Below are 23,905 nucleotides of genomic sequence, written 5' to 3'. Positions count from 1 at the left end.
AACCTTAAAAATGTTCGGGTACACTGAACAAAAAAAATGTGTATAAAAATGTCTTTATTCATAATAGCCCTATAGAATCAATAAACTCATTGTGGTATCTTCATACTATGCAAGAGAAAATAATCAATTACAGATACATAAAACAATACGGGCCATTCTCAAAAATACTATGTCGGGTAAAAACAGCCAAACACAAAAAAGTAAATACTGTATGGTTATATTTATAGAAGTTCTTGAGTAGACAAAATTAATCAATAGTGAAATAAATTAGGAAAAACAGTTGCTTGGGGCAAAGGGCAAGGGCTGACTAGAAGAATCTTTCTGAAATGATGAAAATGTTTTGTATCCTAATTGGGATGTTGATCATAGTTTCAAAATTAATCGAATTATACTCTTAAGTGCATTTCACTGTACATAAATTTCATCTTTTGAAAAGGCCCTGGAGCAATCTCTTCTGTACACAATGCCACCATCAAGGACACACATCCTTCGCATAATATATCAGATGGCAAATGTGAAAATCTAAGGGTCATGTGTATGTGGAACAACTGGAACTTGTATTCTCTTCTGTGGGAATGTCAACTGATACAAATCACTTCAGAGAGCAGTTTAACAATATTTAATACAATTGAATGTGTGCATATGACCCAGAAATTCCACGAGTAATTATGTACCTCCCCAAACTCACATGTATATTCAAAGCATATCTATTCAAGTATATTCAAGGCAGCATGTAATAATTATAAGCTAGAAATCACTCAATACTCAGCAATAGGAAAATGGATATGTAAATCCCTTATTGGCCAAACAATGGAATATATCAAACAGTAGTTAAAAAGAAAAAAAGTAGGCTTATGCCTATCAGTTATGTTTCTGAGGAGCTCTACTCAGAAACAGAAAACTGAGTGGGGGAAAAAAGAAGGCACAGAAAAATACACACTGCATGATACCATTTCTATAAAATTTAAAAATATTTAAAAATCCACTCAACTCCCAATGCCTAAGTGCATAAATACAAATGGTGTGAAAGTATGAATGAATAATGAGCTTCAAGAACAGAATAGTGGTTACCTCTAGGAAAGGAATGAAGTACACAGGGGCTCCATCTTTATGTCCAATGTTTTATTTTTTAAATCTGAAGCAAGCATGGAAAAATATTAATATCTGTTGTGCCTGGTGGTGGATACAGGGTATTTACTTGAGATACTACTACTCTACACGCACCTCTGCATGTTGAAATATTTCAAGATAAACAAAGAGAAGTCAACTCTCCAATTCAAGCTTAGAGAGACTGGTAGAGGGATGGGTAAATAGTTTCTTTGTCCCCTGAAGAGAAACTGTAAACTATCCCATTGCCCAAGAAATATAGGAGTCATTTATGCTTTGGAGCTTTGAGCATACTTTAGCTCAGTCATATATCCTCACCCTCTCTCCACAAAGGATTCAAGGTAGCTTGGAACAAAAGACACATACAATGAGCCGGAAAACACATAAACCTAAGTAGAAAATCAGGATCAAAGATAACAAATATTCCATCGATACTGGTTAACCACAGTTGCTGTGATCAAGTTTCAAGCTTGGCTCTGGGCTTCTTGGCAATAGCACCCATTTCATCTCCAGCTGACCCAGAAAAGCAGGTTACGAAAACTAACCTTTGTTCTTCAAGGTTTAAACTTCATTTTTTCCTGAGCAGTCTCTCTGTGCTCTATTTTGCATTTTGCCTTGCTGACTAGCCTGTTCTTTCATTTGTTCTTTTGTCCTTCCTGCCTCCCACCCTCTCTCCTTTTCTTCCTTTCCTTTCTTTTCACTCTTTCATTTATTTTACTCAAATGCCAGATCTTTAAGACTAACAGCTGCTGGGGTGCCTGGGTGGCTCAGTTGGTTAAGCTCAGGTCATGGTCCCAGGATCCTGGGATGGAGCCCCACCTGGGCTCCCTGCTCAGAGGGGAGCTTGCTTCTCCCTCTCCCTCTGCCCCTCCCTCTGCTTGTGCTCTCAAATAAACAAATAAAATTAAAAAAAAAAAAAAGACTAACAGCTGCTATGAACACAGGTCCTATCTATTATTTATTGGTTGAAATACCCTTAGGTGAGATTTTCACCTCTCTGGCTTTAGTTTTCAAATGTTCAAATGGGGGTAACTCACATTGGGAAATCAAATGAGATAAAGCATGTAAAGAGCTTATAATAATACAAGACAGTAATCAATCTTAGTTGTTGTTATTATTATTAATCAGTGGAAGAGAACATGAATCCCAGTAGATTCCCTGCCCTGGTCAGGAATAGATCCGGAGCAGGGTAAGGCTTTGCTGTTGCATGTTCCAGGCCTTCAGTGGAGTGAAGCTTAGGAAGGGGGAGGCTGATACCAGCACGGCCTCAGACAGTAGCACAGCTAGTGAGCCTCAGATCAATGGCAACCTTAGCAACCATCCTCAGAGCTAGTGGCATATTTAACCATTTAACTGCTGAAGCAGAACATGGGGGACAGTGTCTCCCCAAATGGGGGATACTAGACATTTCTGCTTTTGAAGCAACCATAATATTCTGTTTCTGCTTGAGATTCCTTTTGGAAACAAAAGCAATCCCTCAGCACACACTGACCTAGAGAGTCTCAGACTGTGGGGTGTGCATCTCTTCTTTCCTACAGACCCTGGAAAACCCCAAGTAGAGAGGACAACTTGTTCCAGGAAATCACCACTAACAGCATAGGACCCTCAATGGATTCCAGACCCAGTAGACTCAGGTCCCCTTGTCCTTTCATCTGGGGATTATCTCTACCTAGGAACTCAAGCAAGCAAAATGGGTTGGGGGGGGGGAGGGAGTTGAGTTGCAGGTGATAGGAATTATATGGGAGGACATAGCCGTTGGGAGTTTGGGACTGGGCAAAATAAGGATTGAAGAAGCAGAAATCAATCGACTATAGTGCGGGCAGGCAAGAGAGAGCTCAGGTACAAAAGGATGAGAAACCAAGTGACTAGAGCTGGGGCATAAAAAGATTTGGTTTCAGGAACAAAACAGAAATCCTATTACTAGGTCTGGGTAGAGCCATCAGTGCCTGTAGGCTTGCGCCAAGTCATTGAGTGCTGACCCAAGGTTCCTCCAATTCCCAGAATAAGTGGGGAGAGCCAAGAATGCATGTGAATATGCGGGTCAGAGGTCTTTAGCATCAGGGATGGGAGGGCTAGGGGAGAAGAGGCAGCATTCAGGAAGCTGGAGACAAGACTTACTAAACAGCCAGACCATTCACCTGCAGAGCCCCGAGTGGGCAAGTTCTCCACATCATGCCCAAGGCATCACAAGTTTTGGCCTCTTATTTACTTGAAGCCCATGAACAAGACATTTTTGTTTCTCCTCGCAATGGGATCTCACTTCCATATCAAACAAGATAGAAACCCTGAGAAAAATCACCCTTTACCAGCCAGATGAGATGGCTCATCTGTTTTAATTTTGAAAGGCTGAAGGACCATCAAGAAACCGTAATAGTTCAGCCTGTCCAGGCGCACCAATTCTGTGGTTCAACGTGTTTCTAAAAGAATAGCTTCATTCACTGGTGTTCGCTGTGTGCCAGGCATGATGAATGCTTTCAATGCATCCTCTCGTTTGCTTCTCACAACACCACAGAAGGTAGGTAGTATTATAAGGCAGGTGTGGTTCACATGGGTCACAAGCTAGTAAACTGGTATCTTAAGCACCAAGATACACACAAACCCAGGACAGTATGATTTAAAAGGTCGCATTCTGAAACATCGTTAACCATCTAAACTTGAGCACTAAGCTCATTAGAACTGCACAGGAAGCTTACCTTCCAAGCATTTCTGTATGACTTTGTTGTCCTGAAACTGCCACTCTCACTGTCGCACCTCCTGGGGGTCCTGCTGCCGTAAGAGCTGCCAGGTAAAATCTGAGCAAACTGGAGGATTCCTATTTATTGACCTGTCACCAGCATGAACGAAGACAAACCCCCGCTTACGTCATATTTACCTGTTTGATCTTCGAACAGAATTGAAAAACTTAGAACCTTTCACCCACAAATCCCTAGTAGTTCTGGGGTACAGGTACACATAACTACCTGAAAAAAGAACCCTTTCAGAGAAGATTTGCTGATCTATAACTGCATTTCACACTCACTTGGGGGTCCCTTCAGACAAAGCATTTTCTTCCTGCTTCCATTGAACTCGTTTCCATATTTTCTGCCCACACTGACCCCACGAACCCTGTGGATGCATCCCTGGAAGAATGGAACCTCTTCCTATGTATGTGAAGAGAAGGGCTCCCACTCAGCTAAAGAGGAACATATAAGAAATATGACACTCCTGAGTGGATGAAGGAGGCAAACACTTTTTTTTTTTTTTTACTAATTTATTAATAAGTTTATTCTTCACTCATAAAAAAGAATGTATTTTTGGCTTTGAAATCATGACATGAAATAAAAAGCAAATAACTGGAAATTATCAGGTGCAAGTAGGTAGAAGCAACTCATGCTAAAACATGAGCAAGCACTACGTGCTTTGGGCTACAGCAGGGGCGCCAGACGAAGCAAGAGCCGGAGACGCGGTGCAAGGCCCAGCTAGTTCTCAAGATCGCTTAGTCACCAAGGGTTGTTTGGTCAGCTTCCAGAGGAAGTCAATCCTCCCTTCTCTCTCTCTCTCTCTTCCTTCCTTCCTTCCTACCCTTTAACTACAGGAATAGTGGGCAATGGTGCTTTGATGCTAGGCTTTCTAGTTTGTAGGATAGTGTTGTTTCAACATGTTTAACCTACTTGTTTTTAACCTTCAAAAACACAAAACCACTAAAATCAACTGTAACTTAAAGCCATTTCTATTTTTGGTCAGTTATCTGCTGTAGGCAAAGCTTCATGTAGGAACTTTTATTGCGGATTTCTATGACTGCATCCCTAACAAGCTCAATGAACATCTGCGGCCAAAGCTTCTGCAGAGCCTCATTTTTCATATTGATTTCCGTGGCTTCCTTCACAAGGTCCTCCATATACATCTTGCAGAATTTCTTTTTTTCCTTTATTTCCTGTTAAAAAAAAAGAGAAAATTTTGCATCAAATCATAATTAATCAAACAGTCAAAAGAATAATTAGCTGAACCAGAGTAACAGGAAATAATGTGTTCTGAGCCTCACCCTTCAGAGCAGGAGTACTTTCTAGAAACTCTTAATTCTTTTACTCTGTTTGAGTAAAGACAGCAACAAGGAGCTCTCTACTTCTCAGTCCACTCCTGCCTGTGTTAGTTCTGCTAGAAGATATGTTTCTTTACTGGAATCACCTGGATCGTAACTACCATTTCTCTGTTGGTAGACTTTTTCCCTTCTCAGTTAAGGGAGTTTACCTCACACAAGACAGATGAATGCACAGATTCATGGCTTCTAGTGGTAAGTCTATCAGGGCACTGATATTGACAATCTTAATTGGCATAGGGCCAGTTAATATCCATATGCATACCTGAAACACCATACTCTGAATTCGGTCTATATTTTAGGAAATTGTGTAGTGGCACTGCACGGATTCACTAGCCTAGACCGTTTGGACAAGGTTGGGGAAAAATGTACAAGGAGTAAGAGGAAATATACTTAAGTCTGAGACCCAGAACTTGGCCTTGAGAGAAACGGTGCTCCTGCTCAACCTATGGGTCTGGAAGTCTGCAAATGAAAAATCTGGGTCTGAAACACAACAGGGGAATTTGGGGCCTAAAGCTATTCAGGCATTGGGCCTCAATTTCACCCTAGCAGCTGAAATGAAGCCATATGTTCAACATAAGAATTCAACATTTATTTTGGCTATTCATACTTGTGAGGAGTATTAAGGCATGATGATGGAAAGTGCCATAATATATACGGAAAAATTAATGGAATAGATCAGACAATCGGAATTAGAGGAAAGCAATTCACATCAATGAAGGAGGAAATAAATAATAAATGTCAATGAGACAATACGTTTAATTTGGAAAAAAAATATATTGAAACCTCCAACTCAAAATAATTTCAAGATGTATTGAAGAGTTAAAGTATCAACAGATATTGTCATAAAATTATACTTACAAAGACTTGTAATAACAAGGGAAATACATTATAATGTTAAATGGAAAAAAACACAAAATAAAATTTTGATAGAGATTGGGTTACACACATGTATATCACTGTATATAAATTTTACCCCAAAAGAAGAAACTATATCAAATACTGAACTCTGATTAATCATATGCATGCTGAATTACTTAGGCATGCTAATGTCTGCAATTACTTTGAAATGCATTAAAAAATATAAGGTGGATGGATGATGAAGAGAGGACAGGTCAATGTATAGCTATGTAACAAAGCACTATAGTACAGTATTAACAGCAGAATCTAGGTTTGGGTGTATGGGTATTTACTGTAAAATTCTTTTAACTTTGCTGTATGTTTGAAATTTTCATAAAAAAGTTAGGAAAGGTATAAAAATTATTGAAAGAAATTATATTGAAGTATCAATAAGATTGCCTTTGGGTTGTGAGGCCATGAGTGTTTTTTCTTCCCTTTTTTTATTTCTCTTCCCTTTCTACATTTTTACAATTTCTAAAGCAACTAAACATGTTTTAGATTCTTGATTAATTAACATAAGTTAATGATGAGCCCCAATTGTCACTAACTTTCCCTAACAAAGGCATATTTTTTGGAAATTTTTTTATGACATATAAGATTTCTCTAAATAATCACTCACCATTCAGGGGTCAACATGCCGACCTGATTTAGATCATGTGCTAAAAACAACTGGTCATGAGTTGACCTCGTATAAAAATATGTACAGATTGTGATGAGCGATAAATAACAAATGGTTCCAGCTGGCTACTTCTCCGATGAACCTAACTTTCTTTAACTCTGAAATATGGCCTGGGACTTAGTCACCTGCACTAAGTTAGCTTGTTGATGAGAACAGCATTGAGCTGTTCCCTTTTAACACTCAGTAAATCTGGGTTACGCAGGGGCTACCAGGGAGAAAGACAAGTGTGAATCACCAGAGATTGATCAATAGCTGAAACAAGCAATATTTTACAACGTGCAATACATTTACACAAATAAAAGGCATACAGCATATTTAATGAACGACTCTTTCACACATTGCTAAGTTTCTTAAAACACAATTTGAGGTATGTATGTATGTATGTATGTATGTATGTATGTATTTATGGGGGAAAGGGCAGAGGGAAAGAGAAGATCTTAAGCAGGCTCCATGCCCAGCCAAGCCCAATGAGGGGCTTCATCCCACAACCCCGAGATCGTGACCTGAGCTGCTATCACCAGTCGGTCGCTTACCCAATTGAGCCACCCAGGCACCCCCAAATTTTGAGCTTTTTAAAAAAGAAAGTCCTAGCAGTAATACTAAAAAATTTTTACAGTAAGTTAACACAAATGTGAAGAATTTTTAAATGATGTATTTTGGAATAACACAAATGTGAAGAATTTTTAAATGATGTATTTTGTTAAATAATTTATACATAATACAAATTAAACTTTTTGTAATTGGCATATTGCAATTTTTGGTGCTTTAAAATTTCTTGCTATAGGCTCCTTCTATCACTTCTTTATAAACATGTTGCTACAGAATTGCATCTGCCATAATAACCCTTAATTCAGTAACTGTGTTTGAAAGCAGTTTTACTTCATCATTTCCTCTCTCCTCCAAGCCAATTACTCCCATCTCCATGAAGTATACTCTAAACTCATCAGGTATCTGCCAGGACGACTCACTCTGCCTGTCCAGAACGATCCTGTTAAAAGCACATTAGAGATACCTCTCTTGCCCTGACCCGTCAAGGAGTTATTGCTCTTTGAATAATGCTTTTTCCATTCTCAAATGCTTTCATATACTTTTTTTCCTATCCCATGGTATCCCTGTGGGGTTCATAAAGCAAGTATTGTACAAGTTCAATCCTGATGAGATGAACTCTGCATATAATTATTTATTTCATTAAACTAAAACTTTGTTGTCATGAAGATGGTTTGGAAAAAAAGTAGGCCAGAGATGAGATTTGTTGTGTAGCAAGTTTAGCTATAATGGTACTTGTACTGGGATAGAATTCACATCTCCATCTCGTAAATGGGAAACTAAGGTCAACACAAGTTGACTCACTGAGGATTACACATCATCTACTAAATCCTTCCCCAAGGAAAACTCTAGTCTTTGAAGGACCTACAGACTAGCTGGAGAGACTAGTGTATGTATGTGTATGGCCTACACATACAAAATATTAAGTAAAAAATATTAAACAGTAACTAAGTGCTGAATGAGATGGTTAGACAGCAAATCTAATCAGTGTTCAGAGAAGAGAGAGCCTTTTGTGGTGAGGAAGACTTCAGAAAACGGCATGATATACCGTGAAAGAGTCCACAGTCAGTAATCAGGAGGTCTGAGTTCTAGAGGCAGCCCCGTCCGTAACTCACCATGCGATCCAGAGTAGTTCATCTGAGTCTCCAGTCTTCCTCATCTGTCTAAGAACGGGACTGGAATCACTAGTCCCTGTCAGCTCTCCAACTCTACATCCATCTTAGGTCTTTTTAAAAATGAGTCAGGAGCATGGATGGGCAGCTATCAAGCAACAGAATTATACATGTCGTATGTATAATTATACATATCATATTTTTAATGGGAAGGTCTGCTTAGCCTGATTTGTGAGGAACTCACTATAATTAAATTCCCTCAACAACTCAGGATACACCGGAGAGAGAGAGACTGACTAAGCACTCTATGCTGCCATGATCTAAATATTTTTCAATAGGTGAGGAGCAGGGTCTACATGTAGGAATGCTAGACTGTAAGTCAAGGGTGTGATTAAGGGACCAGGGCAAGGTCTTTCAGGTAGTAAGTGGTAGAATCAGTGGCTCACATCCCCGTCTCCTACCGGCCAAGTATTCTTTCCAAAATTATGTGGCTTCAGATTCCTTCTCCCTTTGACATTTCTCAAAATGGCAGTCAACATTCCTTGTCCTTACTTTCTGATTGCTTATTTTCTGCTCAAACCACTTCAGCTGAGACTCTGCATCCACTCCACTGAAACTATTCCTTTGTTAAAAAAACAAAACAATGATCTTGTCAAATTCATGACATTTTTTTCTTCTAGTTTTGTACCCTTCAGGTGTTAGAAAATCAGTCTATGTAATCAAGGTCATAAAGATTTTCACCTACATTTTCAATGAAAACTTTAAAGTTTTGCTTTTCATTCTTGGGTTTCCATTTGACCTGAAGTTCATTTTTGTTGCATGGTGTGAAGTAAGGGTTCAACATGCATTTCTCATTTGCATTTCTCATTTGATATGCAATTTCCTCAGGACCATTTATTAAATTGTCTTTACTATCTACAATACCTATCTATATCCCCATATATGTGGGATATATGTATTTCTTATACATGGGATAGCTCTGACTCTCTATTTTGTTCTCAGGCCTATTTATTTATTCCTTTGCTGCCTCAATTAGTATAGTTTAACAATAATCCTTGATATCTGGTGAGGCGAGTTTTCCCCACTTTTACTCTTGTGTCTTTTAAGTTCTTTGCTCTATCAGATACCTTTTGGATCAACTGGTGACATTCTACAATATCCCTGTCCAAATTTTGATTAGAACTATGTTATATTTATGGATGGATTTAGGAAGAATCTTTCCCATGTAGAAAATTTCTGTCCTTGAACAGAAATTTAGTTTAGTTATCCTTCCATGTTTTTCAATAAAATTTCATAATATTCTACATAGAGGGCTTATACATATTTTATTACTCATTCCTACTGTATTTATTGTTATGGTATATGGTATATTATTTAAGTTTATTTTTAAAATAGGTAACATAGCCTGTATTTGGTTGTTGACCCCTTTTCTTACTGATTTCTAAAAGTTCTTTATCATTTAGGAAGATTAGTTGCAAATAATTTTTTTTTCATTTTTTTGTCTTTGCTTATTCTCCCCACTTAAAGGTGCTTTTTTCATGCCAATGCCACACATAAATTTTCTAGGGTTTCTTGAAGAACTTTTATATTTTTATTATAAACTTTAAAATCTCTGACCCATTTAGAATTTATGCTGATATAATATTTGAATCTAGCTTGTTTCCCTTAATTCCCTAATTATTCCTAAGTCATTTATTAGATAGTCCATATGACTTGAGATTATTCTTTATAATAAATTTTCTTTTGTATTTGAATGTATACTTGAATTTTCTATTCTGTCCCATTAGACTATCTTTTTATGACCATCCTATTTTAACTGATATGACTTTATTGTTTTTTATTAAAGATTTTATTTATTTATTCATGAGAGACACACACAGAGAGAGAGGCAGAGACACAGGCAGAGGGAGAAGCAGGCTCCATGCAGGGAGCCTGACATGGGACTTGATCCCAGGTCTCCAGGATCACGCCCTGGGCTGAAGGCAGTGCTAAACCACTGAGCCACCCGGGCTGCCCTGATATGACTTTATAACTTAACACCTAGTAGTGCTAGTATTCTCAATATTCTTTTTCAGAGTTTTTATGCTTTTCCCATATGTACCATAGGATCAGCTTGTCTTTAAAAACCTCAATGAAAATTTTTGGCATTTTTATTGACATCATATTAAAGTTTAAAATTAACTTAAGGAAAACTGACATTTTGCTTTAGATCCTTCTTATCCAAAATATGGTAAGGTTTTTCCATTTGTGTAAATCTTTGTTGTGCTTCATTAATGTTTTAAATTCTTCACAGAAATCAAGCATATTTATTAGTTAATTACTAGGTATTTTAGCTTTTTGTGTTGCTGCTGTCATCTGGGTCTTTTCTTCCTAGTTGTTATTTACTTACATCGAAGCTGTTGATTTCTCTTCATTATTGAATTTTCTTACAGCTTTTTATAGTTTCTCAACTATCTTGGGATTTCCAGAGATTCAATACTGTTGTATGCAAATAGCAAGTTCACTCCCTTTCTTTCAAGTTACCTCTAATTTCTTTCTCTTGCCTCTTCGCATGGTCTGTATCGATGAATAATATGGCGAGATGGGACATCCTTGTCTTGAAGCTGACTTCAGTGATGCATTAGGGTTCTACTGTCGTGCAGCACATTACCTCAAACTCAGTGGCTTAAAACAACAGCTATCTATCCTCTCACAGTTTCCATGCATCAGAAATCCAGGCACAGCCAAGCCCGGTGCTCTGCTCAGGACGTCACAAAGCTGTAGTCTAGATGTTAGTCAGACTGTGTTCCTTTCTAAAGCTTGGGTCATCTTCCAAACCCAGGTGCTGTTGGTTGGCAGGACTCAGTTCCTTACAGTTGTAGAACTGAAGCCCCATTTTTCTTGCTGCTATCAGCTCCTAGGAGCTTCTTGCAGCTCTTGGCTATGTGACCCTCTCGCATGGTGGCCAGCAGTAGCTGGAATCCTCTTTTAAAGGACCTGCCTGATTAGGTCAGGCTTATGCAGGATAATCTCCCTTTCCATTAATTCAAAGTCAACTGATCAGAGACCTTAATTATATCAGCAAAACCCCTTTACCCTTGCCATATTCCATTGGTGAAAAGCAAGTCACACATTTTACCTGCATTTACAAGGGGGATGATACAAGAGTGTGGATACCAGGGTGTGGGAATCATGGAGAATATCTTACTCAAAATTCTACCTACCATTAATTAATGCTAATGTTTCTGGAGTTTCCTCATGAAGCATGATCCAATTTCTATTTATCCTATTTGCTGATTTAAAAAAATTTAGGATGGATGTTGAATTGTGTGAAATGGCTTTTCAATGTCTACAGAAATAACCACACCTTCTCACCTTAGATCAATCTACTGATAGGAATCTTCCTTGTATTCCTAGAAGAAACTACACTTGGCTGTAATGTTTTTTTATTCATTTATTGTTCTGCTATAGTTTTGATACTTCCCCTCTTTTTTAAAAGGATTTTCGCATCATCAATATTGTTAGGTTTTGGGTCTGGCTTTTCTTTTTCTGTGCCAATCCTCACAGGTTTTAGATTCAATGTTAAACTGTCTACTTAAAAGAAAAACAGAGAAGTTTTCCTTCTTTTTCAATACTCTTGAACAATTTAAAAATCACTGGAATTGTCTGTTTTTTAAAGAGTTGGTTGATTTCTCTATGAAATTGTTCTTGTCTTGCATGCAGTTCTTTGATATTTTTCTAAATGTCATTTATTGAAATTAGTATTAATTTTTGGCTCACAGAACCGAGTGCCTTCTAGAAGACAAGGACTTGTAATCCTGTCAGTTTGGCTTTCATTTTCCTGTTTTGACCACATCAGGAAGCTCCCACGGGCCAAAAATTATATTCAATTCTTTCACATAGCCATCTTACTATCCTTCTAGTCTCTTATCATCCGCTATCTCAATCTCTGTGCTTCTGAAGACTGAACTGCTCATACTTCCTGGTTCTGTGATTGTCTATTTTATGCTTCTATGCCTTTTATTCATACTTTGCTATTTCTCAGAATTGCCCTTTTCCCTTTGCGTATAGCTACATTTTATCATTTAAGACTGGAATCAGGAAGCTTCTTCTCTAGAAAGCCTCCCTTGATCTAGGTAAGATATCTTTCCTCTACTCTCTTGATATACTGATTTATACCCATCCCTGTATATGTCTATCTCCTCCATTAGGATGTGAAATCTGTGAGGATAAGGACAGTGACTTCTTATAGCCCCAACAGTGTGTGTGATAGGTGCTTAACCATCATTTTTGAATGAGTGAAAGCACGAATGTGGTGGGCAGGGTGGGACTGGGGACTTCAAGGTATTAACTTTAAGTATTTAAAGAGTTTTCATGAGAAAGGGACTAATTGTCTTTTCTACAAAATATGGTTCTAGGATCATGAATTCAAAGTTATTAGGAGGCAGATTTCAGCCTCACATGGATAAGAATTTCTTCAGCAATGGAGATGTTCAGATAAAAAGCAAAACCTCATGAAGCAGTCATCTCTTTTAGTCTAGAGGAATTTAAAGCAGAATCTGAACACCTTTTAGAATGCTATAAAAATATCGATGGCATTGAGTTTTCAAGCATTTATTTTTAAGCTGTAATCCTTAGAGATGGGTTCCAAAGAGATGCTTCAGGATTGAGGGTAAGATGAGGGGAAAGGAAAAGAGTAGATGATCCAATCAAATGAAGCTCTGAAGCCCCCCTTTTCCCTCGACAACAACAGCTGCTCTGCTGTTTTGACACACTGGCTTTTAGTTACAATATGGTTTGAATAAAGAGTCCCATGGCTATTAAAATACCATCTGAAAACCACTTGCCTGGCCATTTCTCTGCCATATATATATATGTGTTTGTATATATATATATATGTTATAATTATATATTACATATATAAAAGCTGTGTGAGTTCTATAAATATAACTTATGGTGCCCTGCACATTAAAGATGCTCAATCAGTGCTTCCTGCTCTCTGTCTTGCTTTTGCCCTCAGTCCCCTCAAAATCTCTTGCAGAAACTTCACATTCTATTGTTACTTTGGGATTTGTTTCTTCAGCTTTCTTATGAGTTCCAACAAGGCAGGCCCTGCATACTTTTCTTCTTTGTAGCTCCTATGTAGCTTCCTTGCAGCACCCTAACATTATATTCCTCAAATAAACCTCTGAACACAAGTAAGGATTAGTTCCAGCTTTTCTAGTGGAGACAGAAAGGGTTAAAATGATATCCTGCAATTAAGGATGCAGAAGTCAATGGGGTAGGAGAATGAAAAGCAGTGAATGAGAACACCAAGGATGCAACCTGACATGGGCCAGTGAAGTACTCACAGCAAGCCCGTATCTCTTGCCTTAATTCAGACAGATCAGAACCCTTGGTCCACTTTGGTCTAGATTTTTGGTAGAGATTTCTTTGGGATGTTTTTTTCCTGCTGAAATAAAGATACTGGAACTCTACTTCTGGGCTCTACTTCTTCCTAACGCCATGGTGCCTACTGTCTCCAGCTGTACACAATGTAAGGCTGGCTAACTTTCCAGGACACAGACATGCTATCTCTGCCACTGATTAAAGGGGGCATGGGGGGTGGGGAAGGTACAGCCGCCAAGATTGTACATTTGGTGGGAGATATCCAGGCACCAGATCCCAAAGACTGATGGTGGTTTTACCTCTAGCCTTTCGTTATAAAAGTCTCTTGTGGTATAATTTAGCGTAGCACGGTTTGTGTTTTCTCCTACAAGTCTTTTGCTATCGCTGTTTTCTTCATTGACAAGTCCAGGTTTTTTCCCTTTGGTTTCTAGCAGATACCGGAATTGCTTCTTTCTGTAGAAAGACAGGAGATATAGAGAGTTACCAAGAGATTTATTAAAATGTGTCTATTTTTTGTTGACTTTCGAGGGAAGCATATGCTTTTTGGAATGTCTGTTTTATGAGGTTGAGTTATTTATTTGAACTCAGTTCAATATCCCAATCTTTCTACTAATTAAGCTTGTCAACCCAAATTCTTTTGTTTCATAACTACCAATCATCAACATAAACATGTCTCAACCATTTCTAAAGGGAACAAATTCTACCCTAAATAAATCAATACAAAATTTAAATAATCACAGAACACAAAACAACCCAATTAAAGGTGTAGTAGGCCAAATTCTCTAAGTCATTATCTTTTGTAAAACATATATTACCTCTTATAAATCACACAAATAGTATGTAATTCCATTATGCAGCTCAGTAGTATTACTCATAGCTACAAAATGGGATGGTATACTGGTTTAACTTTTAGGCAAAACCCAAATAAACAAAACCCCAAACCTCCATGTGTTAGCATAATGGGGCAAAATCCTACTAGGAGGTAAATAATGAAACTGGAAACTTCATTTGATTATGAAGAACATAAATAGTGCTCAGAGCATCACTGGCACACCCATTAGCCTAGACAGAGAACTGCAACTCATCTCTAATGAAGGTTGATTTCTGTCCACCAGACATAGGGTGTCTCTAAGTGAAGGGGTATTACTACTTTACTGTAAACTGAACTACAGATTGGGAAGAGAAGAGGAATAGATCTTTTAAAACTTTTTTTCCCTTTTCCAATTTAAAAGCGTAAGAGCAATTTTAGAAATTTTAAGGAGCAACATTTTGAAAAGTATGAAGAAACAGATAAAAATCATAAATCTATAGCTCATAAATCTCTATAAATCTGTAACACTGTTCACTTTCAATATATTTTTTTTGCAGGCTCTTGCTATGAATTTTTGTAAAAAGTTAAGATCATACTAAACATTCAGTGTTGTATACCTATTTCCATTCAATGCTATACAATAAACATTTTCTATGTCATTAGAATTAAATGAATGAATAAAATTCAATTGTGATATTAATCAATTTACCTAATGAGGCCCTTGTTTTGGATATTTAGGTAGTATAATTTTCTCATTTTTATAAAGAAGAAGGTGAGTAACATATAGATCTTTACCTGCATTTTCTTGGCTTTTTAATTACCAAAGCTATGCATTTATAAATTTTATATCACTTACATTAGTCTTTTCAAATAATCAATTTTTCACTAATTCTGTTTTTTTTTTTTTTAAGATTTATTTATTTGAGAGAGACAAAGAGAATGAGCAGGGGGGAGGGCTAGGACGTGGGGGAGGAGAATCTTTCAGCAGACTCCCTGCTGAGTGGAGCCCTATGTGGGGAGACATTTTTTAAAAATCGAATATTTAAAAATTACACAAGGACATCTTTGAAATGTCTGCCCCATTTCTTATAAACTGCAAAACACTATAAAATTGCTCTATAACTTGCATTTTTATTTTCTAAGACATCTTACAGACTGTTTCACATCAGAACCTCTATTTTTTGAGTTGCAAGTCATTGGTACTTTATTAGTGGAAATCTAGTGAGTTTTCATATTTTTGCTATTATAAACACTGGCTGCAGTGAAAATCCTTGTGCTCATGTAAAACACTATCTGAAAAAAATTCCGTTAAGTGAAATTACTAAGCCAAAGGGAACATAAATTTAACATTTGTTAGGTATTGCTAAGAATTGCCTCAACTTACACCACCAGCTGTAAAAGAATTCTGTTTCAACATGCTGTATACCATCAAACTTGTAGTCTTTCCCCAACAAAGTTGTCTTATTGTTTTAAAATTTTCATGTCTATGACTTTGAGGTTAAACATCTTTTTTAAGTTTAAAGGCATTGTATTTTGTTTTCTGGGAAACCAAGCTGCTTCTCCTGTTTCTTTGTGTTTCCATGAACTGGGTAAATTTTTGGCTCATTATTTTCTAATTTTATGATATGATTAGAAAACAGTGATCTGTTTGTTTTTTGGAAAACATGGAGACTTTCTTTGAATTTAATATATGTCCAATTTTCACAAACATTTCACAGGTATTTGAATAGAATTTGTTTCTGAATTGGGAATAAGAGTCTGGAAATAAAATCATAAATAGAATTATTTGATAAAGTGCATTAACTGTGTTATCCATATGCTTCATTTTGGTTTATTTGATCTACTGATCCATTAGATACGTATCTATCATAACATGAATTTGTTAATGTATACTTGTACTTGTTGACAGCTTTAGGAGCTTAGTTACATTAAGTTTCATGATTATCATCTTTTTTTTGTAGATTATAGCTTTTGGTGTCATCAATTCTAGTATCACTAGTATTAATATTCATAGATTTATTTGTTGCTGTTGTTGGCATTTCCCTGTTACATATTTTCATTCTTTTATTTTCAAACTTTATATATTGTTTTCTTCAGGGGTATTTCTCAAATATAACATGTAACTCAATTTTTAATGCTATTGATGACTACTATCTATTAATAGGGGAATTTTATTCATTAATATTATTATAACTAGTGTTTATTTTTTTTCTTCCCTTCCAGCTTTTTGTTGATCTTTTTTCCTTTTAGTGGTTTGGAATCTATACATCTAGTCTTTCTTCCTAATGGCAGTCCTTAAAATTTTAATATACACAGTTAAACATGTATTTTTCCACCAACTTCTGGTGCTAATTAGTACCTATTATTACTCCTAAGGGGCAAAAAACTTAGCAAATTTAACTTTCTTAGCCTTAGGACTTTCTGGGATTTTTATTTTCAGGTTACTAAATTATTTTTCCTAATACGTTAATTTTTTTTGATAACTATAATTTTTATTTATTTATTTCCACACCATTAGTTTTTTTTTAATTCAATGCTTCCTATTTCTTGCATTCACTTTGCATTTTGTAGCATTCTCTCCTTTGGAACTTTTTTCAAGTAATTCTACAGGTTTTTTTTAATGGGATTTAGATTTTCCCAATCAGATACACTTGGGTAAGACCTGAAACCAGAACTGAGATAAGTGGAGAGTAGAGGTAGCACACAGTTACCCATTTTCTGGGTACAAATTCCATTAGGGAAACATGGTTCTGCAACCAGGTTCTGGGCATAGGAGTGGGGAATTTCCTGATCCCCAATGTAGTTAAAGTGGGGTTCCAAGTGGATGCTGAAGGTTGCAACTGAGATGACAGTCTCCTTATCAGCTAGCGCCCTGAGCAATAGTGGCAGTTTGCTTGGTGGGCTGGCTCTGTTTTACTAGTCTGGGAGTCCTCAGACTGCTTCCCCGCCCCTTCCAATGATTGTATAGACAACTAATTCTTTGTCTATCAGTCATTTTCTGCTAATTCTAGCCAGAATGAATTCTCTTATCTATAGCTGAATCATGACTGACATACCATCCTTGACCTTTCTCCTTCCATCCATGCACAATTTCTCAGTGTGTGTCAGGTATATGTCTTCTCGCTGTCTTAGTTCATGCCTTCAGAATCTCCCTCTTGGACTATCATGATGAGCCTCTTGGTTAGTCACCAGTTCTTCCATCTCTGTCTGCTTAAATAGCAGCCTTTCCAGAATATACATCTAATTGCATGATCATTGTACTTAATTACAAAGCACAAGTATTTATTTTTGCTTTGAATGGACTACAAAACTCTTTAAAAAAAATCAGACCAAAATCTATCTTCATTTCCTGTCACTATTTACAATTATCCCATGCTCCAATTATCCTAAACTTTTTACAATTCCTTGCACCTTTGCAGAACTCTTTCCCCTATACCCTGTACCTGAAAAACTCCTACTCATTCCTAAAGAGCTTGATAAAATGTTACATCCTCTGTGAAGCTTTCCCTTATGTTCTTCCAAACAGCACTTGGTTTCTCTTATACTCCTATGGCCCTCTCTGAAATCTGAAACATTTACATTCTAACTGTTTACATATATCTTTAAATTATTACCTTATAAGCCACACAAGAGCAAGAATTTTGTCTTATTCATCTTTATACCCCAACACTTTGAAGAGGGCCAATCACAGACAAACTTAGGATTAATGTTTGTAGGATGCATAAATGGTAATTAAGAGATGTGTGAAATTGATTCCTTTTTCCTAGTATAAAATTATTTTTTTTTAAAAGATTTTATTTATTTATTCATGAGAGACACAGAGAGAGAGGCAGAGACATAGGCAGAGGAAGAAGCAGGCTCCATGCAGGGAGCCTAATGTGGGACTTGATCCCGGGTCTCCAGGATCATGCCCTGGGCTGAAGGAGGTGCTAAACCGCTGAGCCACCAGAGCTGCCCTACAACATTAATTCTATAAAAATGATAAAAATTAAAGATTACCTGGCATCACCCAGAATTGAAATCAGACGGTACTGGGGTAGCTCGGAAGATGCGACGTGTGCTAGGATTCCAAAGAGCCTTTCAGCCATTATCATATCATTCTGCGTCACCTGAAGAGATACAATGGAGAGGGGACAAAATGACACTGTCTCTAGCTTGGCACAATTAGCGCAATTGCAAAGAAATTTGTAGCATGAATATTTTCTTTTAGTTCAGGAAAGTACCTCCTCCTGGGCTGTGAGAGGAGAGTTCTCATTGACATCACTTTCTTCCCTAACTTAATTGGAATGAAGATGTATAAATGTGGCTCATGGTGATAGAGGACAATAGAGTTGATAAGTTAGCTCTGTCTGAAAGCAGTGTTCCTTGAGAATTATACTTGAGGCAACTTAAATTCTGAATGAATTTTTTTCAGAAATCCTATAGTTTCTTGGAGTAAAATGATTTAGGGTGAAAATTCTCAAGTATCAATGGAATAGACTCATTTTAATATGTCAAAGGTAAAGCAAGGTATTGCTCATACTTTGCTTCTGTAAGAATAATTTTGTCCCTTTCTTAGGGATGGAACATTAGATAAACAAGGATACTCTTGTTCAGTCTAATATTATGTCCACCTTTCTCTCCACAAGGATTAACTTGCCAGGTATAAGGATTAACTTAACAGGTATTCTCTGTGAGGGCTTATTCCTGTGTTAACCAAGAAAGTACTAAAATCTAAAAGTGGGGGGTGCCTGGGTGGTTCAGTCAGTTACAAGTCTGCCTTCAGCTCAGGTCAAGATCTCAGGATCCTGGGAGATTAAGAGTGTGCCTTTGGCTCAGGTTAACATCCTGGGGTCCTGGGATTGAGCCCCCTGTCAGGATCCCTGCTCAGTGAGGAGTCTGCTTCTGCCTCTCTCACTGCCCCTCCCCGCTTCCACCCACACTTGTGTGCTCTCTCTCAAATTAAAAAAAATCTCTTAAAAATTTTTAAAAATAAAAGCTGAAAGTGGGACTTGGATTAATATCTAGGCACATTTTCTTTAATATAAAGTAAGGTTGCTTGTATTTTTTTTTAAGATTTTATTTATTTATCCATGAGACACACAGAGACATAGAGAGAGGCAGAGACACAAGCAGAGGGAGAAGCAGGCTCCATGCAGGGAGCCCGACATGAGACTTGATCCCGGGTCTCCAGGATCATACTCTGGGCCGAAGGCGGTGCTAAACCACTGAGCCACCCGGGCTGCTCCAGTTGCTTGTATTTTAAATACTATCTGTTTGTCTAAATAATTCAATGATTCCCAACCAGGGGCCATTTTGGCCCCTAGGGAACATTTGACGTCTGGAGACATTTTTGGTTATCACAACTAGCAGAGAGGTGCCACTAGAATCTAGTGGGTTGAAGCCAGGGATGCTGCCAAACATTCTATATTGCACAGGGCAGCTCCCACAACAAAGGATTACTTGGCCAAAATGTCACAGGTAACTATACCCAGGCTGAGAAACCTGGGTATAGTTAAATTTTGGAACTTACAAAAATTCATTAATACTAGCTGTAAGATACTCCACAGTCGTTTTTCAAAAAATAAACCCATAATTCACAAGCATCTTATATACATGACTCACTGAAGACTCACACTTTCCCTAAGACCCTCAGAGTTCACAGTTCTCAAATCTTTCCTTTAGCTGACAACTAAGTTTGTTTGGTCTAACATAGTCACCTAGTGGCCAGTGCAAGCCACTACTCCATCTTTTCTTGATGCTCACAATTCAAATTTAATTCTACCTCAAGCAATATTACTCTCTCTCACATACAAAGAAAAGTAGGTACATAGGATAATATTACTACGCATTGCCACGGTTGAGATAAGCAGCTTTATTTTGGCTGTTAATAAAGAGTCAAATATCCCTGGCACTGACATTTTAGAAACTTTAAATCAGAGTAAGTTATATTGGTTCTTTATAATTCTTCTGTATTTTATGTAATTATATTGTACCATTCCTTCCTATTTCAAGGTTTTACAAAGATTGGTACACCTCTAATAGTGATCCATGTCTGGGTAAATATACTACTTAGGTTAATGGAGTCAACAGTTTGGCCATTAATGAAGGAGACTACTCATCCAGAGCCAAAACAACTATTCTACTTCCAGTCCAGGGTAGCTTTGGAAAACTTTGTGAGTAATTATTAGGTCTGACCAATGACTCACAACCTCTCTGGGAAAGTATTAGGGAGTATACAAGAGTACACAAGACTGAACCCAATCTCTTGGGAACTAGCTGGAGAAATCAGTAGTCTAAAGGTTCCAGATTTATCCTACATCTTCGACAGACGGCTGATACTGTGGTCATGAGCCTACCATGGTTGATGCAAATTTCACTTAGCTGTTGTACACTGACCCAAAGCTCTCCAGTCTCTTAACGCTCTAAGATTTTTGGAGTGCTCGGCCAGAGGTACTTGTAGTACATCAGCTGCAGAGAAATACAGTTGCTATTACCACTATACTGGCAAATTTCATTACAGCTCATTTTACAATAAGGAGGTCTTCTGAATTTTAAGAGATAATTGTAATAATACTGGCAGCATATTAGAGATTTTCTTTCTTTGGAGGATGATTCAAATTCAGTGCAGGAATTCCACAGGACTGGAAGAAGCATAGTTTCGCTCTTTTCTTCCAAAACAGAATTTAGAGAACATGGTCTTTGGATAGCAGGAAGATTACCCTTGTGACAAACTTAGCAGAATCAATCTGAAAAATAACCCTTCATTAATAATATTCGGGGCCTGAGCTATACAGTGCAGGTAATCCATAGGCAGCTGTTACATACTATTAAAGCAGTCCAGACATTTACATATGCTTGTTTAACTTCCTTTTTTCCTCATTTTTACTTTCTCTTCTTTTACCTTTCTTCCTTATTTCTTCTTATCTTTTCTTTTTTAAACCATTCTTCTTTCCCTGTGTACATTCTCCTTTTTTCTCACTTTATTCCTCCTTTCCTCTACCATGACCCTTGTCAGCTGACCTTTGGGTATTACTTCCCCATCCTTCTCATGTGCCCGGCAGTCTGCAAAACACTTTGAAACATACAAAGATCACAGTACCTACCTAAGTGGTTTTTTTTTTAAAACTGTCATCCTACCAACATTTTACTTCTCTGAACATTTACAAACAACAGTAAAAGTATTTGCTTTTCACCATGATTTGGCTGCTATTTTTAAAGGCTGCCTAGTGCTTTAGAAGTTTTATTTTTTGATAGATTTTTAGTTTTTTAATGTTGTAAATGTCAAGATTTGGGAAAGACCCACAATATTTCTCAAAATTTCTATCATGGTTCCTGAAATTCCTGGCCACTTTTTTACTATTTCCCCTAAAATGGAATATTTTCATTCTACAGTTGACTTGGTGTTTAGCTTACCTCGGTCCCATTTATTTTCTGCATGCTAAAATGGCTCAGCCTAAACAGTACATAGTATTTCCAGAGTGTAAAATTGACAACTGGATTTCCTTGAGGATCAATTGTCAACTGGTCGACATGACGGAGTTGAGCAAGTGCATTAAATTGTTGCAGCATTACAAGATTTGTTTCCTTGAATTTAAGGTGCTGCAATGATAAAACATAAAAAAGAGTTAAACATTGAATTACCATCTTAAAAATTAAAGTTTCACTGATCACTGCCCAAGAAATCTGTAATTCAGGATTGACTAATACATTTTCAATTACATTAAATTAACTGAATCTACTAAATTTATGTAATTGTAATCCATCTGATGCATCATTGATGGAATCCATTAATCTACCCAGTATTGAATTCAAAGTGATTTCCCATCTGCAAAGGATGCACTCCATTTACTAGCAAACTAGGATCCTTAAAAGTAAATAAATGTTCAATAATTCAGATTTTTAGGCATTACAGTGATTTTATATACTTTACAGTGAAATTAAATCTACAAAGGAAAGATTAGAAATAAAACATTCAGAATTTTATAAATACAGGACTCACAATGCTTCTGAGAAGCATCAGTCATTATTACCTGTATCTTGCCAATTACTACACAGCCTAGTTAAACTGGCCATGGGAAAGGAAAATCATTAAAACTGAAATGCTAATGTAAGTGTTCTTTCTGTGAAATTGGATGCTCTTTTCTGAACATATTGTCTCCACTTCTATCTATCTTCTTTATGGAGGATGGTGTGGCAAAAGAAAAAGAACTATGAGAGGGCAGGTGAAGGAAATTATATGGCTAACAGAGAAAAACACAATTAACTCAAGGGAGAACTCACAGTTTCTACAAATACAAATACATACTAATAAGTAATATAAGAGTACCACAAAAAGCTAATTGGAAAAACTGGAAAAAGCTAATTTTTCAACCTTATTTTTTTAAATAATTTTAATTCCAGTACAGTTAACACACAGTGTTCTATTAGTTTCGGGTGTACATTATAGTGATTCAACAATTCTACACATTACTCAGTGCTCATCACAATGGTGTACTCTTAATTCTCTTCACCTATTTCGCCCATCCTCCCACCCACCTCCCCTCTGGTGACCATCAGTTTGATCTCTGTAGTTGAGTCTGTTTTTTGATCTTTCTTTTTTTTCATACATATACATATATATATATGAAATATATGTTTATTGCATATATCCTTATATACATATACATTCATACCTACATACAATGGAATATTATTCAGCCATTAAAAAAGAATAAAATCTTGCCAAATATCACCCAAGTGTCCATCCATTCATCATAGTTCCATAGTTTGGCTATAAGGGTGCACATAACTCTTCAAATTTGTGTTTTCATATTCTTTGGGTAAATACCTAGTAGTGCAATTACTGAATGGTAGAGTAGTTCTATTTTTAATTTTTGGAGGAACCTCCATACTTCATCCGCAGTGGCTGCACCAGTTTGCATTCCCCACCAACAGTACATAAAAGTTCCTTTTTCTCCACATCCTAGCCAACACCTGTTGTTTCTTGCCTTTTGGGTTTTAGCCATTCTGACAGGTGTGAAGTGATATTTCATTGTTTTTTATTGCATTTCCCTGATGATGAGTGATGTTGAACATCTTTTCGTGTGTCTGTTGGTTATCTGTTTGTTTTCTTTGGAGAAATGTCTGTTCATGTCTTCTGCCCATTTTTAAATTAGATTATTTGTGTAGGGGCTGCCCGGGTGGCTCAGTGGTTTAGCGATGCCTTCGGCTCAGGGTGTGATCCTGGAGACCTGGGATGGAGTCCCACGTTGGGCTCCCTGCATGGAGCCTGCTTCTCCCTCTGCCTGTGTTTCTGCCTCTCTCTCTCTCTCTTTCATAAATAAATA

General features: G+C 37.1%; 1 protein-coding gene across 6 annotated transcripts in view; it reads right to left on the bottom strand.

The window, feature by feature from the left end:
* Nucleotides 1-4,336: 4,336 nt before the first annotated feature.
* The window catches only part of LRRC49 (leucine rich repeat containing 49), a 150,248-nt gene continuing 130,679 nt past the window's right edge, over nt 4,337-23,905 (bottom strand). For all 6 annotated transcript variants that reach the window (XM_026015945.2, XM_026016021.2, XM_072739043.1 and 3 more), the window contains 4 exons: nt 21,993-22,178; nt 18,597-18,706; nt 14,086-14,239; nt 4,337-5,020 (listed from right to left, as the gene is read on the bottom strand). In XM_026015945.2, the coding sequence (XP_025871730.2) occupies nt 4,817-5,020; nt 14,086-14,239; nt 18,597-18,706; nt 21,993-22,178 (654 nt within the window). In that variant the 3' untranslated portion in view covers nt 4,337-4,816. The remainder of the gene's footprint in view (nt 5,021-14,085; nt 14,240-18,596; nt 18,707-21,992; nt 22,179-23,905) is intronic.

The sequence above is a fragment of the Vulpes vulpes genome, chromosome 15 (assembly GCF_048418805.1).
Source record: "Vulpes vulpes isolate BD-2025 chromosome 15, VulVul3, whole genome shotgun sequence".
Taxonomy (NCBI): Eukaryota; Metazoa; Chordata; class Mammalia; order Carnivora; family Canidae; genus Vulpes; species Vulpes vulpes.
This window is presented reverse-complemented; position numbering and strand designations above follow the sequence as displayed.